The 17494-nt window shown below is 43.9% G+C and overlaps 1 protein-coding gene across 3 annotated transcripts; it reads left to right on the plus strand.

Moving 5' to 3' along the window:
- Nucleotides 1-49: 49 nt before the first annotated feature.
- On the plus strand, nt 50-15692 carry LOC123107307 (receptor like protein kinase S.2). 3 transcript variants are annotated; one of them, XM_044529294.1, is made up of 17 exons: nt 108-231; nt 320-572; nt 4652-4874; nt 5009-5999; nt 6072-6301; nt 6426-6708; nt 6796-7242; nt 7335-7590; nt 11471-11696; nt 11799-11922; nt 12057-12260; nt 12599-12877; nt 13005-13272; nt 13528-13765; nt 13977-14124; nt 14260-14563; nt 15108-15692. In XM_044529294.1, exons 6-17 carry the CDS (start codon nt 6538-6540, stop codon nt 15155-15157), a joined length of 2715 nt encoding a protein of 904 aa, XP_044385229.1. In that variant the 5' UTR covers nt 108-231; nt 320-572; nt 4652-4874; nt 5009-5999; nt 6072-6301; nt 6426-6537; the 3' UTR covers nt 15158-15692. The 3 variants fall into 3 exon arrangements, with proteins under 3 accessions (XP_044385242.1, XP_044385229.1, XP_044385235.1); XM_044529300.1 differs by having other exon boundaries at nt 5009-5697; XM_044529307.1 differs by lacking the exons at nt 320-572; nt 4652-4874; nt 5009-5999; nt 6072-6301 and having other exon boundaries at nt 50-144; nt 6621-6708.
- Nucleotides 15693-17494: the final 1802 nt, after the last annotated feature.

Here is a 17494-nt window from a genome sequence, read left to right on the forward strand (position 1 = left end):
ACTCATATACGTAGCACATATAAGCTAGTGATTGCTAGAAAGCTTCTTGCGCGCGTACTCAGAAATGGACGGAGACGGGTTCGAGGAGGCGGAGCTAGATGCACTGGAACACGTCGTACGCGATACAAGTGCAGAGCCAATGAAGCTGTCGTTGCCGCTTCTCTAGCAGATAACAAATGATTTCTCGATGAATCTTTAATTGGTGACGGTGGATTTTCAAAGGTTTACCTGGTACGTACTATGAAACTCCAATCTCCTTGCATAGTAAGCAAATCCTATCTCGTTGATTAGTAACTTCTCAACGTGGTCGAATGTATAGGGAGTGCTCCCAAGTGGGTTACGTATTGCTGTCAAGAGGTTTAACAATAATCATACGGATGAAAGGAATTTTCAAAATGAAGTTTCTATCACAATGATGGCCGTTCACAAGAACATAGTGCGGCCCATAGGCTATTGTGCTGACACGCAATGTCAAGCCATGAAATACAACGGAAAACTTGTTTTGGGAGAGGTCCGCGAAAGGTTGATCTGTCTGGAGTATGTGTCCAATGGAACCCTTGAAGGACATATCGGTAAGATTGACAAACACTGCATGCCTGTCCTAGCATTATTTCCTTCTCTTTCCTTTTGTTGTTTTGAGAGTGGTTTTCTACACCCATCCTTGATGCACCCACGTATGCTACACCCACACAAAAAAATATAACAAAACATTTTGAAAAAACCCGAAACTTTGTGTGAATGATCAGCAACAAATGTTAGAGATGCTTACAAATTTTGGGTGGTCAAATGGTATCTAAGGAGCTCTAATACAAAAAAAAATTACTCAAAAATGTATGTGCACTGTTTGATCAAAATTGTATTTTTTTTATAGTTCTCATCGGATGACATTTGACAACCAAATTTGACAAGCCTCTCTACTATTTATTGATGATCATTTTCACAAAGTTTCAGATTTTTAAAAATATTTTAATATGTTTTTCTTGCGTGAGTGTAGCGTAGGATGCACCGAGATGGGATTCAGCCACTACTTTCCTTTATTGTTTTATTATGTGCGGCTGTTTGTTTAGTAGATAGTGGAACACATCATGGTTTTAATGGAACAAAGGTTCAAACTAAGTAGAACAACCAAACTATAGAACTCACGGGAACAAATTAGGACCACTAGTAGAACAAAAAGAAAGAGCGCCGAGCATTAAAATCGAGCTGACAACGGAGGCAGCGAGGGCGCTGGATTCGGTCGCGATGGCTAGGTTTGCTTGGGTCAAGCTATGTACTCTTGGGTGGAAAAATGCGTCACGATTTTAGAGCATCTATAGCCATGCGTCCCAAACCCCCCTCAAATGCATGGAGAGACAGCCCTGTAAGTGACCAGTCAAAAAAATCTGACCCAGACAGACGCTTAAATGCCCGGGCTGATCAGCGTCCCTCATCAGGCGCGTCCGTGGGCGTTTGAGGGGCAAAATTTACCAAGTCGGCCTGTTAATTGCAAGGACCCACCATATTGAAGGCTAAGTTATCGGCAAACATGAATTTATTTATTTTTTGACAGAAAACATCATGTCTATTGTAATTTTTTATGTTAACCATTGATAGGCGGATTATAGCGCTCTGAACACGTTTATGACAGATGGGTCCCGCTTGTTAGGGGCTGACTTGGAAAAATGCCAAATGTGTCCGCCCCTACGTTCTGCATTACGTCGAACAGTTTGTGTTCACTGGGAGGGGCAGTTGGGGTCGGTGGCGCCGGCCTCCTCGGCGTTGGCCTGCCACTGTCCTGCCGGTGTCCCTTAAAAAAACCTTAAAAACCCTTAAAAAGGCGACACTAGGCGCCGGTCGACCGGCCGAGTTTCTGCCGGTCAACGCTCAGCCGTCAGATCAAAGCGCATACAACCATCATATTACGCTCCCGTGTAGCTTTTCCTTCCCAAAAATTCGGATCCGACAAGCACAGCAGGAACAGAAAGGAGCAGCGGCCGCCACCAACACGCGCCATGGACGAGCAGACGACCAACCTGGAAGCACCGCTGCCCTTGCCGCCGGTCACCGACCTCGTCGCCGGTTGCCGCCTGTGTTTCTCACCGGCTCCCGCATGCTACAGGTGGCCGAGGGCGACGGGCGCAGCTGTGGTGGTGATGGCCACAGCTCGCCGCATGCTCGCCGCCGCTAACGCCCAATGTCATTGCTCGTTGGTCGCAGCTCACGGTCGCAACAAATCGGCTCACCTCTTCCAGCAAAATCGACCGCTGGTTCCAGCAAAAATTGTCTCGCCGCCGAGACATCCCAGCTCGCTGCGCTGCTGGTTGCAGCTTGTCGTGCCGCCGGTTGTAGAATTTCTCGATGGTGGTTGTAGCATGGCGTGATGCCGATTGTAGCAAAAAATGAGGATGTCGGGTTGTGCGATGTAGCAAAATGCCACGCCGGTTGTAGCTGGATGGAATGCCGGTTGTAACAATTAGTGACGTCGGTTGTAGCATGTAGCAAAAAATCGCGATGTTGGATGTTGCTAGGATCAACGCCGCCGTCGTCGCCGCCAGTAGTCACCATGCTTGCCGTCCATGGTTGCAGCTCCCTGGACACCGGTTATAGCCCTCCATCCATGGTTACATCCCTCGTTGCCATCGGTTGCAACATGCTCCACACCCGACGCCACATCTCGCCGTCCCGTCGCCGACGACCTCGCCCACCCCATCAGGCATGGGTGTGTGTATGCGTGCGAGCAGCGCAGATGGTGAGGAGGGAGGGGTCCATAGCGGCCACTGCAACATGAGGAAGAGCATCCATGGCGGCAACGAAGTAAAAAAAGGAGAGGAGATGCTCGTCCATGGCAGCTTCGAGAGAAAAAGCAAAGGAGAGAACGAAGAGAGGAAGACTAACAAGGGCCCTGTTTGGATACTCTAACTCAGTTAGAGGTTAGGGTTAGATTCTAACCCTGGACCAACCCTAAATTAACTCTAACCAAAGTGCTATTTGGATAGTAGGGTTAGATTGACAATAAATATTCTTTCTCAATCAATTGACTACCTTAGACAATGTTTGGATGGGAGGGGTAATTTTTTTTACTAATTTTTGGGTGGGTCCAAGAGAACTAACCCAAATAAGCTCCTCTAGTGCGGCTAGTTTTTTAAGGTGGGTTAGATCCAACTAACCCAAACTAACCCATCGTGTTTGGATACTTTTGGGTTATTTGAGCCCCAACTAACTAAAACTAACTCTAACTTAGGGATCCAAACAGAGCCAAGGAATGAGTGGATGGGAAGAAGTCTAAAGAGATAAACTTAAGAGGAAACTATGGCCCACACAACAAACACGCTGCGTTGCATGCGGCCGGCCGAAAACTTGCCGGTCCGCCGGCCAGAAACGTTTCCCTTAAAAAAAACCTGCAGCGTGACCTGCCAGTGTCCGCGCGCTTACCCTTAGGCAACCGACATCCACACTCGCTGAGGACCCTCTAGCCGTGTCCACAACCGAGCCCATGGCGTCGCACAGCTCTTCTTCCTTCTAGCGCCGCCATCATTGACCACGCTGCTCCATGCGCCTCCTGCAGCCACGTCGCCTTTCCAATGCCCCACTCTTCTTTCTTCTAGAACCGCTGGCCTCGTTCTCTTGCTCGCCGCTGCCGATATGCTGTAGAGCAGAAGTCGCTCGACCTCGCCGCGCTCACTGCTTGGTCCCACCTCCGCTACCGCTGGCCTCCCTCGGCGCACCCCCAACCATCCGTTCACCTGGAGATGCACTCGGACGGGGCGTGAAGCCACGACGTCGGCCATGGCGGCCTCAGACTTCTTACCTCCGCTGGCCAGAAGGCATCCATGGCCGGAGCCGGCGTTGGCGCCACCAGTGTGGGAGCGGTAGGAGCTCCTGGCCTCCTGAAACCCGCTGCCGGTGGAGGCGCTCGTAGAGGAAGTGCAGGTGGCGCAAGGAGCTCCTGGGGATGTGCCTCGAGCAACCGTTCTTCCTCTGCTGGAGGGGCGGCGGCCGCGGCGAGACGGCGAGGGGCACCTCCACGGTCCACCTGGTGTCCATGGCGTGGGGGTTGAGAGGAGGGGGAGATGGTATGACTGTACGGTAGTGGAGGTGGCGATGGGGAGATGGTCACAAGGTCGCCGGCGGGCGCTAGCTAGCTGCGGCGTATGCCGGCACCGAGGGAGTCGAGGGCCGCTGCGGCGTCTTGAATGGGGATTGGGCGAGAGGAAGAGAGAGTTGGCTAGAGAAGACCAGTCAAAGTGCCCACGTGGCGTTTTTTTTTTTGGCAAGTTTGCTCCTGACGAGCGGGATCCATCTGTCGTTAACGTGCTTAAAGGGAACTAATCTGTTGATCAGTGTTTTAACGAAGATTCTTTTTTTTTTTACCATGGACATGGTGTTTTGTGTCAAAAAAATATAAACTTGTATTTTCTGATAACCTAGTCTTTAATGTGACGGATTCTTGAAATTAGCTCTTATTTTACAGAATTTATTTTTAAAAAAACTCTGATTTTATAGGATCTTGGATTTGACCGCTGGCCGTTTGTGATTTACTAGAAATTTTGGGATGATACATATGCTTCTTTGTTCGACAATACATATGCTCCTGTGTTCGACCTATTGCTATCTCATGTAAGCCTTTCGGGATGACAAGATAAATTTCATGATATTGTCAATACTTCTGCAGGTAAGTATGGTGAAGTTGACTGGAACCAGCGTTATCAAATTCTAAAAGGAATTTGTCAGGGTTTGCGTTATCTTCATGACGAAGTGCACGTTTTTCATGGAGATATCAAACCAAGCAATATATTAATAGGGGATAATCTTGTGCCAAAAATTTATGACTTCGGTTTGTCCCGGTCCTTTGAAGGACAAACTTCATGCATTGCCGAAAACATTCGCGGAACTCTGTAAGCTACCCCGATCCTCTGGTAATTTTGTTTTGTTTGTGCTGACATAGGTACTTCGATAACCAAAAAGGAATCCCTAACCAAAATGCGTTAGAGTTTGTCGGCCGATTGCCTCACACCTATCATATGTGCAGAGGATATATTGCACCCGAGACATTTGATGGTATATTGTCATTTAAGGCTGACATATACAGTTTGGGAGTTGTGGTCACGGAGTTATTGACCGGGAGCAGAGGGTACGCGGACATTGATGATGTGAGAAAACTTTTCAATCCACATTTGGATCAAAGTGTTGCCATCGATTTATTTTGATTGAACTGGTGCGTACAAATTATCTGGGCTGATCACAACCCGGTGCAGAGAATTGCAAGAGGCAAAGGATGTGTGTCTGCTCTGCTTTTTGCCGGTTAAGTAAGGACACCTGATGTTCTCAAGTCACATCCAAGTATCAATTTTTTTACGGGATCAAGTATCGGAATTTCGTTGTACATAATGCAGCAATAGTAGTTTGTGGGTTTTATCCCATCCACCTCACCCTTGGGTGTAGAAGAATGGAGCAAACATCTGGAAGTTAAAAAAAAGGAGCAACCAACTGCAGATTACAGTGAATCTGCCCATTTGCACCTGAAACAAAATGCCATCAGAGAGCATGACATCAGCATGGCAATTCCAGACTTGTTCCCAGAAAGAATATCAGAAAGAAGCTCGTTGGCCATCAACACTCGGCAGGCAATAATGCATCAGAACAGTACGGTCGATGTGATTGATGGGTATGGACAAGTTGCAGCTAGCTACTCTTGATCTTATCTGCGACAAGTTGCAGGTCTCCCTTTCGATTCACACGCAATCATGTGTTTTTTCTAATCACCTGTCGTGGTCGTTATACATTATTGTTGGCCAATCACCGGTATTAACATAAAAATATGGCGCACGCAAAACCCCGCGGTTTCACATGCCAACTGCCCTGATCGAGGATGGCATCTAGGAGTAGCAGAGAGAGATATTTGCAAACTTGCAATTTTACAGTTGGACCCTTCAAACTACAACCTGTACAAACATACGGGATTCAGAAACTTCCACGTGAAGCAAAAAAGCTCAAGTTGCATATATAAACAAAAACCCGTGGTGGGTGGGTGGGTGCTAGTTAATTTGATTTTCCGAATTTACAAATTCGACTGACCTGGTGGTATTCTCCAGGCGTCTTTCAAAATGCAGTCTGTCTCCGTCACGCAGCCGGCCGGCTATTTCTTAACTAGGCCAATGGCGACTGGGACTTGGCACCAGCTAGCACGCATCTGCTCAGTCAGTCCAGATCTGAATCTACTTATTTCCCTTTGGTCAATGCTTTTGCTTTCTGATCTAGAAGGCGAGAGGCAACCCCTGTTTTGCAGAGACTCCGTTCCCCCTTCGCCTCCTTCGGTCTCCAGGTGAGTTATGAAGATGCTCCTAGCTAGCTGATTTCCGCTCCCTCTTGTGCTAGCTGATACGACAGCTCCAGTTCGGTGAGCACTTAGCAACCTACATATCTGCTGCTTTATTTGCTTTGTGCAGCAACGCAGGAAGGAAAAGCTAGCAACCATATTCATACTCTCATAGTCATATATCTATTAATCTATATGCGGGCTAGCGCTTGCTAGAAAGCTTCTTGCTCGTGTACTCGGAGATGGGCGGATACGAATTCCGAAGGGAGGAGCTAGATGCACTGGAATGCTTCTTACGGGATGGATTAAGTTGGGGGCCAATGAGTCTGTCGTTGCAGCTTCTCAGGCACATAACAAATGATTTCTCCCCTGAATACGAAATTGACACAGATGAATTTGCAGTGGTTTACCTGGTAGGACTATACTCATATCTCGTTATGTATTAAGCAAATCCTATATTGTTACTTACTACTGTACTTCTTATGTGGTCGAATATGTAGGGGGTGCTTCCAAGTGGGTTCCGTATGGCTGTCAAAAAATTCCACCTGCGTGGTTGCTTGGATGACGAAAGTGCATTCAACAATGACTTTTCTATTGCAATGAAGGCTGCTCACAAGGACGAAGTACGACTCATAGGCTACTGTCATCACACGCAAGAGCAAATTTTCGAATACGAAGGAAAACAAGTTTTCGCGCAGGTGGGCAGAGAAAGGTTGATCTGTACAGAGTATGTGCCTCACGGGACCGTTTGCGGGCATATCGAAGGTAGGATCTATATAGAAATGGATGGATACGAGTACAGGGCGGAGCTAGATGCATTGGAACGCGTCCTGCGCGATGAAAGTGTGGAGCCAATGAGTCTGACGTTGCCGCTTCTCAGGCACATAACAAACAATTTCTCCGATGAATCTGTAATTGGTTCAGGTGGATTTTCGACAGTTTACCTGGTATATGGTTAAACTCATATAGTTATGTGATTAGATATTTAGAATTTTCTATCCCTTTAATTACTAACTTCTTGCTGTGGTCGAATATATAGGGGGTGCTTCCAAGTGGGTTACATATTGCTGTAAAGAAGATTGCCAATAAGCATACTATTGATGAAAGTGCATTTCAAAATGAAGTGTTTATCACAATGAAGGTTGCCCACAAGAACACATTGCGATTCATAGGCTACTGTAGTCACACGGAAGCTAAACACTTCGAAGTCAACGGACAACATGTTTTTGCAGAGGACAGGGAAAGGTTGATCTGTGTGGAGTATGTGCCTAATGGAACCCTTGATACACGTGTCGGTAAGATCCATAATAAGGCATTCCCACCCTAGCATTAACCCCTCTCTTTATTTTTCTGTTTTCATTTGTATTGTTGTCCTTTCTTTGTGCTCATGGAATAAAGAATGAATACTGGTAGTCTGGTAGAACCAAAAAAGACCAATTACAAGAAAACTTTAGCGCTCGTGAAACAAAACATGACCACTAGTGGAACAAAAATTTGGGACCAAATCATAACTAATAGAGCTCTTTTACTGTACCCTGGTACTCCCATGGCATTGACCGGAGTACCAAACAGATCTGGCCGTCCATGATGAAGGGTAACTTAGACATTTTACAAATGGTATTTTGGGATTTCCACAATAGAGGCCAATCGTTCAGTTTGGTAGAAAAAGGCTGTCGATCCATCCCGCATTCAGCCGTGAGGCCGTAAAAAAAAAGCAGCGCCGTCGCCAGCCAGATTCAAGATTTCTCTTCACTCCATCAGAATTATTGTCGTCGCCCGTAGCAATCTACACCTAGGATGTCTCCGTTGATTCTGCGCTGGTGCATCGTCTAGTGAAAAGCCTGAGACAGTCTATCCATCCGCTGCATTCCTCCAGATCCAGGATGCATTACTAGGCTTCACAAATCCGTCCATTATGTTCAGAGGTTAGAACGTGCCAGCGTCCGATCTAATTGTGGAGGACACAAGCATGGCGGCAGAGGCAGGTGGAGCAAATCGCAGTGGCGGCGGCGTTCGCAGATGGAAACGAGGGCAGCGCGGCGTTCCTACGAACCAGAGATTACAGGGGGAATATGAGAATACCATCAAGAGAAATAACCATAAAATGATTGATGCGATTACTGTTTTGCCCCTTAGATTAAGGTACTCCTGGACTCTTCGAGTCAGTACTCCGTGGAACAAAAGATGGAGTACCGGATCATACTGGCCATTGGATTGCCAGAAATAGACGGCTTATATTAATTTCAGGGCACGGTAAAAGAGCTCAATTAATATTGGAATATAAAGTTTAGAACAGAGCAAAATTATAGTGCTCGTGAATCAAAACATGGCTACAAAATCTAGCATAGAAAAGTATTATTGATATTACAAAGTTGGTATGGAAATTCAAATGAAATAGCACAAATTTTTGAAGTCCCAGTGGAATAAATTTGTTGTCTGTGAAACAGTTTAACAATAATAATGGAAGAACCAAGGAGGACTTTTACACACCATGGACAAGACAAAAAAATGCACTGGATGCAGGCATGGACTAGATTGATGAATAAAAAAGAAAAAGGAAAACATGTCAAAATGACCTACAGATAGTAGTTAAATCACAAACCCTTAAAAAATGAAAAAAAAGGTAAAGTTGAAATAGTCTCGGCCATGTATCCATTCCTGCAGCGATGGAACCATTGAAGGAACTATATGTCTAATATGGGTATCACAATCAATTTTGGTATTTTTAATTTGCATCTTGCAAAATGAGTGTATAGCCCCGTATAAATCCTTTCTGTCTCCGGACGTCTAGGCTGGAAGCTTGTCGTCCGGGTGATGGGGTGTGACCAAAATTTTCCAGCAGAATATCAGGTTGCTGGACGTCCGAGACCCTGATCTTTCCGAATCTGCTGTGGTGTCGCTAGCACTCATGTAAGAGGTCTTTTAAAGCATGCGTGCAAAGAACGATGAAAGAAACATCACCTTGTAAAGCTCAGGTTGCAAGCCCTGCATGTGGGCTTTGAGCTTTTTTCATTTTAAATGTTGGCAGTTAGGCCTGCTAATTTCATTGATTAGGAAGAGAGTAGAAAAAAACCAAACCGGATTGCTCAGGTCGAAGGCCCAAAAAAGGAAAATAACTGAAACTACTCAGCCAGGGTCAAAAGGAATTGAAGAGCCGGGAAAGTTACACATAGTGATTTCTGTTGAAATATATTCCCCGCCTTCCTCCATCAGTTTAAACTTTTGGAGTAACTGGCTGGAGCATGAATTCAATATGGTATCAGAGCCAAGAGGTCTTGAGTCAAGACTCTGCCAACGCAAAATTAAATAAAAAACGATTTTGCGGCCTACATCGATCCCACATCTAATGACTAAAATAGTCTAGACGTGAGGGAGAGTGTTGAAATATATTGCCCGCATCCCTCCATCAGTTCGGACTTTTGAAGTAACTGGCTGGAGCATGAATTGACTAATCTCATCCTTGATTAGGCGGCGAATACCAGTTGCAGCCATCTCTTCACGCTGAAATATGTGTCCGTTTCGTTCCCGCCATAATTCCCATGTAGTGAGCAGCAGTATGGATAAGGTGCTCTTCCGATTGGCTGGAACAGAGAGACGCCATCATTTGCGTAGCCAATCATTGATTGAGGTAATCCATTCCCAAGAATTAGGGAGCGGAGTTTATCTGCCTTGAAGAAGAGTGAGAGACTGAAGAAATATGGATCAATGAAGGAATAAAGAAAGACTGGAAAACTAACGAGAAACCAAGGGGCTAAAAAAGAAATATGTCATTGGAAAAATAGATAGATAAAAGAGAAACTGAGGAACTCAGTACATTGAAAGCTGAAAAGAAATTGTATCACTGTAATCCAGATTGAAGACCGAGAAAAAAATGAAAGAAGAAAAGTGAGTAATGAATAAACTGAAGGAACAATACTGAAAAAAGAAAAATAATGTGACAAAGAAAAGAATAAGAAAATATTAAGCTAATAAACAAATATAAATTAAAGAATTGATAAAGTAAGCAATTGAAATAAGGGGGAACTAATAAACTGAAGAATAAATGATCTGGGTGAGAAAACTAATGTGCAGAAAGAACAACGAGCTTAGTACCACATATATTTTGAAATACATAAAACAAAGAAATAATTAAATTTCTTTCGAGCTTGCAGAAAATACTTATGCTACCACGATAACTATCTGAAGAAGACAACACAGGGATCAGGATTAACAAAAGGCCACAATAATAGATGCTCGCACCACAGCATGAGCATGTGCAACAAACGGCATTCCTCGTTATAATCTCCAAGTAAACCCAAAACTGAGAACTCAAGGTAGATAAGCTCTCCCAAGAGCCTAACACCAATTCCGACCCAGAATCACTTGAATAGGACACATCTGTTCGCACACCACTAACTGAAGGGAAACTTAGACAGACCAAAAAAAAGCAATGTGATCTGGAAAAGAAGGCTAGTCACATTATTAAGTTTGATAGGCCAGAAAAGCTAAAACCCACATCTAATGAGCTCATGCGTACAACCAGGACGACACGACAAGTGCTCGCTAAGTTTCATGCCTGCTGATCCAACGATTGAAAATTCGACTGAGAGCCAATTAGAAATCAGCCGACTGAAAATTACTCCCTCCATTCACGCTCGCCGATCCAACAACAAATGTTTGTTCACCCATTTCAGTCCGTATGTAGTCTATATTGAAATATCCGAAATATCTTAGATTTGTGAACGGAGAGAGTAGTATAAACTCTACTCATGTGAAGTAGGATGTTCGAAAATCATGTGAAGATGAGCCGATCGATGAATGTGAACAGTTGCAGCTGCGCCCCAAGAGCGAGACCCTCCACTCCACCCGAGAGAAATGGCAGTCATGCCTGCTGCTTGTTAAGGAGAGTGCGCTGCATTATGTGCTTATTAAGAAAGAGTCGCCAGCAATGAAATCAGGCTGACAACGACGGGGTGCAAGAATTTAGCTGGATTAGATCGGGACGGTTAGGTTCGTTTTGGGGCAAGCTCCATGCTTTTGGGTGGAAAACACGTCATGATTTACAGGATCATGGTTTTGACCGCTGTTTGTTTGCAAATTGGGAACCTTGGGATGATACACTATTTCATTCTATATATCATCAAAGCCTTTCGCGATGACAAGACCACCTTCATGGCATAACCAATACTTCTGCAGGTGAGTATGGTGAACTTGACTGGAACCAGCGTTATCAAATTCTAAAAGGAATTTGTCAGGGTCTATGTCATCTCCATGAGACATTGCATGTTGTTCACGGAGATATCAAACCAAGCAATATATTAATAGGGGATAACCACGTGCCAAAATTTTTTGACTTCGGTATGTCCCGGTCCTTTGATGATGGAGAAACTTCAGGTTACACCAAAGACGTCAAGGGAACTATGTAAGCTAACCCGATCCTCTTGGTAGTTTTATTTTGTTCTGCCAACAATATGTACTTCGGTAATCAAAATGTATTTGGGTTTGTATATACACATATATGCAGAGGATATATGGCTCCAGAGATGATTGAAGGTCATTGGTCAACTAAGTCTGACATATACAGCTTGGGCATTATGATCACAGAGTTATTGACTGGGAAGAAAGGGTGCGGGCCAAGTGTTGAGCAAGTGAGAAAATTTTCAAACCACATTTGGATCGAAGTGATACCATCAATTTATTTGGATTGTATCAAGTGCTAACTCCTCAAACAGAGAATGTCTCTGAGCCATTATGACCCATGTATTGGTATAAATTTGTACAGGTACTTAAACAGTTGAGGAAACGGTTGGTAAAAGAAGGAGCGTTTTCATCATGGGAAAACAAATACCATCAAGTTAGAACATGTCTAGAGATTGGGTATACCTGCATGGAAGACGACCCAGATAAAAGGCCTTCTGCTTTGGAAATTATCCAACGGCTTTATGAAAACGAAAGTGCTAACTATTCTGCACCACCACTTTGGCAGGTACGAACATTACATCCTCACATCAGACAGTACATTAGTACATTTATTTTGTTTAGCAATTGGGATTAACATATAGCAGTTCGGAAAGTCATTTCCATGGAAAGGTATGCGCTAAGTAAACTAAATAAGAAAAGGAAAATACATAACAAAAAGGAAGACACCGTGTAAAATAGAGAAGAAACAAACTCTTGGCACGAAGTAATCGTCTCTTAAGCGAGGGAAGGCACCTTGTCAACTTAGCAGAAATCTTACGATTCTACTCCTACATGACACATCTAAGAGCATATTGACGTCACACATAGCAAGATGCTTACATGTGGATTTATATATAAGTGCAGTCAGGAGATGAGGAATCCGATTTATCGGATACAGAAGCTTCGAAGACAGAGACAACAGCCGAGTTTCTTCTAAGTGACGAAGAACCCGCCTCAGCAGACACGACTGGAGAAACGAGCACACAGGAACCTGATAAACCTGACCTGGTAATTGAGTTGCCGGCGTCGGTGGACCTGTCTGACCTAAAAGTTCTGGAGAAAATCACAGATGATTTTTCACACGAAAGAATAGTTGGGAAGGATGGCACGTTCAGAGGTTCTCATAAGGCATTTGTTTATAAGGTAAGCAAGTTCTCGGATGGAAGTTAGGATGCACTGCTTTGCGTTGCTGGTGTCATTTGAGTTCTACACGTTCATCGATCTTAATTATATATACACACACATACCAAATGTATATATATTTGAACAGGGCGACGTTCCACGGCGAGAAATGGTAGCTGTGAAGAGGTTAATTGGAGTAGCAATTCCAGTTGAAAAGTTTAAGAGGGAGGCAGAGCAGTTCATGAGTTTGGATCACAAAAATATAGTAAAGGTGGCCGGCTACTGCCACGACCAATCTAGAGGACATAAGCTGGTACGGTTCAGAGGAGATGCACCACCACAAGCCATTAAAGGTCCTGAACAATTACTCTCCTATGAATATATGCACAACGGAAGTCTTCGCAACTATCTTATTGGTATGACCGATCACTAATCGATTACTGTTTACTATAACATCTGTAATCAGTTACTGTTTTCTTTAACATCTGTAATCAACTACTGGACAATTGCTTTCGATGGAAGAGAGCTGCAACGTCCAGTACAAATCATATATGGATGGTATAATTTGGGAACTGCTTGCAGAAATAGAAGGAAAATCAATCCATTTATGGTTTACTTCACGAAGCTAGCTCCTTGTTCATTGATCTCTCCCTCTCTACTTGTTTTATTAGGTCAAGGATCTCGTGAAATTGATTGGCAAAAGCGCTATAAATTGATCAAAGGGATTTGCGCAGGCTTACATTACCTCCACAAGGGTCGTGCAAATTGTCCAATTGTTCATTTGAATTTAAGCCCGTCAAATGTATTGTTGGACGAGAACTACATACCACGCATCACAGGGTTCGATTTTTCCAAGCTCATTGGTGAAAAGAACACCAAATCCGTGGTACTTAAGCTGAATGGACCCATGTATGTATGCTCTCACTGCTACTGGTTTAAAATTAGCCCTTGAATTTGCTCATGATACATGCCTATATTTTGTTCTTTTCGAAAAAATGACTATGTTTTGTGGCCAAATCCGTGGTACTTAAGCTGAATGGACCCATGTACTTAAGCTAGTCTATTGATCGTAATATACTAATATGCTTTAATTAAACTGACATGTTCATATGTTTTGCAGAGCTTACCTGCCACCGGATTTCCTGCACTCCAAGGGTCCTGACCTCAAATATCTAGCTACGGTAGACATATACAGCTTGGGTCTTATCATTCTAGAGATCGTAACGCAGCAAGAGATCAAAGGCAACCATGGAGTGCTTATTAAGAGCGTAAGCCAATTTTCTTAACGTTTTGGTCATGAGATAGCTTTTATTACTTGATGGAAAAGAACAATAAATTTCAACCTTATCTAAAGAAATGATTATTTTCTTTTTAAATCTTTGATGATCTAATATAATCTACAGATAGAGGAAAACTGGAGGGAAGAGTCACAAATAACACGGTTGTATACCTCACTAGAAGCTGACGAACTGCAGCAAGTAAAAATGTGCATTGATATTGGCCTATACTGCGTCCAGTCAAAGCCTGAAAAGAGACCTACGGCTGAGGACATCATGCTCTGGCTTGATAAAGGGATCAAACCAGTCCCAACCCCAAGAGCAGGTGGAGGAGTGTCAAGACCTACAGTCTCAGTTCCAAGGGCAGGTCCAGGAGTGCCAAGACCTCCTGCCCCCACTAATATCACCCATGCAGATGACCGCATCCAAGGTTTTCCCATTCCTGAGCCCTCTAGTGTTAATGAATATTCGTTGATGAAAACTGCATTTGTGAAAACAATTAAAATACAAAGTCTTCACCTTTTTTTTTCATATTTTTTCGATAAAGATCTTTTTTCAATGAAGGGCATACTTTATTAACCCAAAATATAGCATCAAGAGGATTCAAATCATCCAAATGTCTTCATCTACTTCTGTTCATCCAAATCGACCAGTAAAGCTTTTCACACAAAGTTATAAGACCGGGGGTTTCCTCCTTTTCAAATAAAACACTCATCTTCGTCCATGGATACTCGTGTTGAGGGCTCCCTGAGATCTTGTTTCTGTGTCTTTTTTCAAGTATGCATCTACTGTTGTGACTGAATATATGTCTTTGACTCATTGGTCAATCAAAGGTCAGCAAGGCTACCGATGATTACACAATCTTAAGTATTTACATGAAGTTGATTACAGTTTTAGTCTAGCGAAGCTAACATATATCCCAGCTGGATCAAACTTACCTAATGCTTTTGTACATTTGTTATATGTTCTATCAGGAAACGAGAAGCCGGAGGGATTCATAAAACGAATCTTCAGAAGAAAGTAGCCACCTGAGGGAGGAGGAGAATTCTTTGAAGCGGGCGGGATTCATGAAGCAATTCATTCCTGGTGAAAATTATACTAGATGGTTCAGCAAAGCTCGTGGTGAAAATTATATGATGGTTCAACAAAGCTCGTGGTTGTTACTGTTGGATAAGCAACGCTGGCTTGGGACATCACATTGCGTGGTTTTTTGTAGACCGAGCTACGTGGTACCTCCTATCTATACCATTCAATGAGCTGTCCTGTTTTCTAGAGATTTGTGCAAAAGCTGACTAGTTTTACAGGGTTGAGTAATTTGTTACGCAAATCTAAAGCTGACCAATTTTGTTGGCATCTGACTTCTGACCGCGTGCAGCCCTGTGACAACGCCCACCTCTGCTTATTAGAAGTATAATTATGTTTAAATTAGAGATTAGGAGTTAGAGATAGGATTGATTTAAATCATGTACGACTTGTCCCCTACTCCAAGTCTCTCTCACATATTGTACTCTATATATACCTCCACGAGGGTCAGGTCAATACAACACAATATTCATCCATCCTACAATTTCCACACTGCTCTCTCTCTGAGTCTGCTGCATGCAACATTTAAAAACTGGTACAGTGCGAGAAGGAATATTGCCAGCTCTCTCTCCTTCCTCTCCATTTTTCTCTCGAGCCTCTCACAGCCACTCTCTCTCTTCTTCCTCTTCCTTTCTCTCTCACGTGTGCCTCTGATTCTTGGAGAGAGAGATCCCTTCCTAACCAGCACCTCTCTCTCTCTTTCTCTTCTTTCTCTCACGCACAACACTTATCTCTTCTTTCACAACACCTCTCTTTCTATCTTCTCCTTTCTCTCTCTCACCTAATCCTTTTTCTCTCAGCCTGGAGCCGTTTCTATGAGAAGCAGTACTGGCAAGGACGTCCGACGAGTTGTAGATCTGCATCGAGGTGAAGCGGACAGGTGGGCTATCGATAGGAGAGGATGGGCGGCTGAAAAGACGCGATAAAAGTAATGAAGGGCATGGGGCAGGAGGTGGCCGCTGACCACCACCAAGAGCCATGAGCGCACAGCTCCAGAAACCCCACAGCACTAGCATGCAGACTTGTACCAACTTTTGCTATATACCTAGACTGGACAGCTCCTGTTAATCACACTGCATCGAACGGGTGGATTGCTCGTGACGCTCTTAACTGCACAAATCCCCAAACGAACCAACGCTCCAGATAGAAGGTATCGGGGAGCTCGGCCTTGAAGGAACTTTGTGTTACAGATTACATGGACGCTGCCTGTATTGCCAGTGGCACCTGCAGATAGGAGCAAATGTTCACAAAGTCACACACACACACACACACACACACACACACCCAATTGAAGGACACATTCAAGTAGTATTAGATTATTTTTTTAGTGGGATCCAATTTCGGGAATTTTGATCGGAATAATGCAGAGAAATTGTTGGCCAGTCATTATCACCGGTACTATTACAATGAAATCATGACGCACGCAGAACGTGACGGACAACTGCTTCCCTTAATCAAGAGTGGGACACTTGCAAACTCGCAACTTTACCCCTACACCCACCAAATTGCGACACTTACAAACACACGGGATTGAGAAACTTTTACTGAAGCAAAATGCTCAGATTGCATATACTGAAGCCGATGCACATATACCGTCCTAGCAATCCCATGCTCAGATTGCGTATACTGAAGCAAACAAGCATGCGGGTGAGGAGGCAGCGAAAAGCTCCATAAAACACAAACCAGGATAGCCCAAACGAGCAGAACACGCTGCTGGCAACAGTTTTGTTGGATAATGGTGAGGTGATCGGCAGCAGGAACTTGCAGTGGCCATGAAAAAAAACTAAGTACTAAGAGAGAAGAAGAAAAGTCAGTCATACGGTGTTACAGCCTGGGAAGGATAAGTTCAAGAGGATGATAAGGCACATGTGGTGCAGGAGAAGTGGGCACTTGTTGCTTGGCTACGTACACACCTAGACGTACCTGAGAAAGAACATCTTAAAAATAATCAAACAAACATGTGACGTATTAAATCCTGTTTCCTCAAGTGGGACAGAGGATTTGACCACATTGTTTGGATTTCTTGTGATAATTCAAGTCTCTTTTTTTATTAGCCATGTTCAAGAATTCGCACGATTAACCAGTTAACTTGCGATTAATCCCCATCCATAGGGTCACTGAGTGTCAATAAACTGATAAATCATTTAATTAATTAATTAAATGGCCATTAACTTGCCGATTGGCTTATTAATTCCCTACTCATTAGCCAACCGAGCAGCCAGTGGCGTACCAACGGGTGTGCCAGGTGTGCCATGGCACACCTAGATTTTTGGAAAAC

The sequence above is a fragment of the Triticum aestivum genome, chromosome 1B, assembly GCF_018294505.1.
Source record: "Triticum aestivum cultivar Chinese Spring chromosome 1B, IWGSC CS RefSeq v2.1, whole genome shotgun sequence".
Classification (NCBI taxonomy): Eukaryota; Viridiplantae; Streptophyta; class Magnoliopsida; order Poales; family Poaceae; genus Triticum; species Triticum aestivum.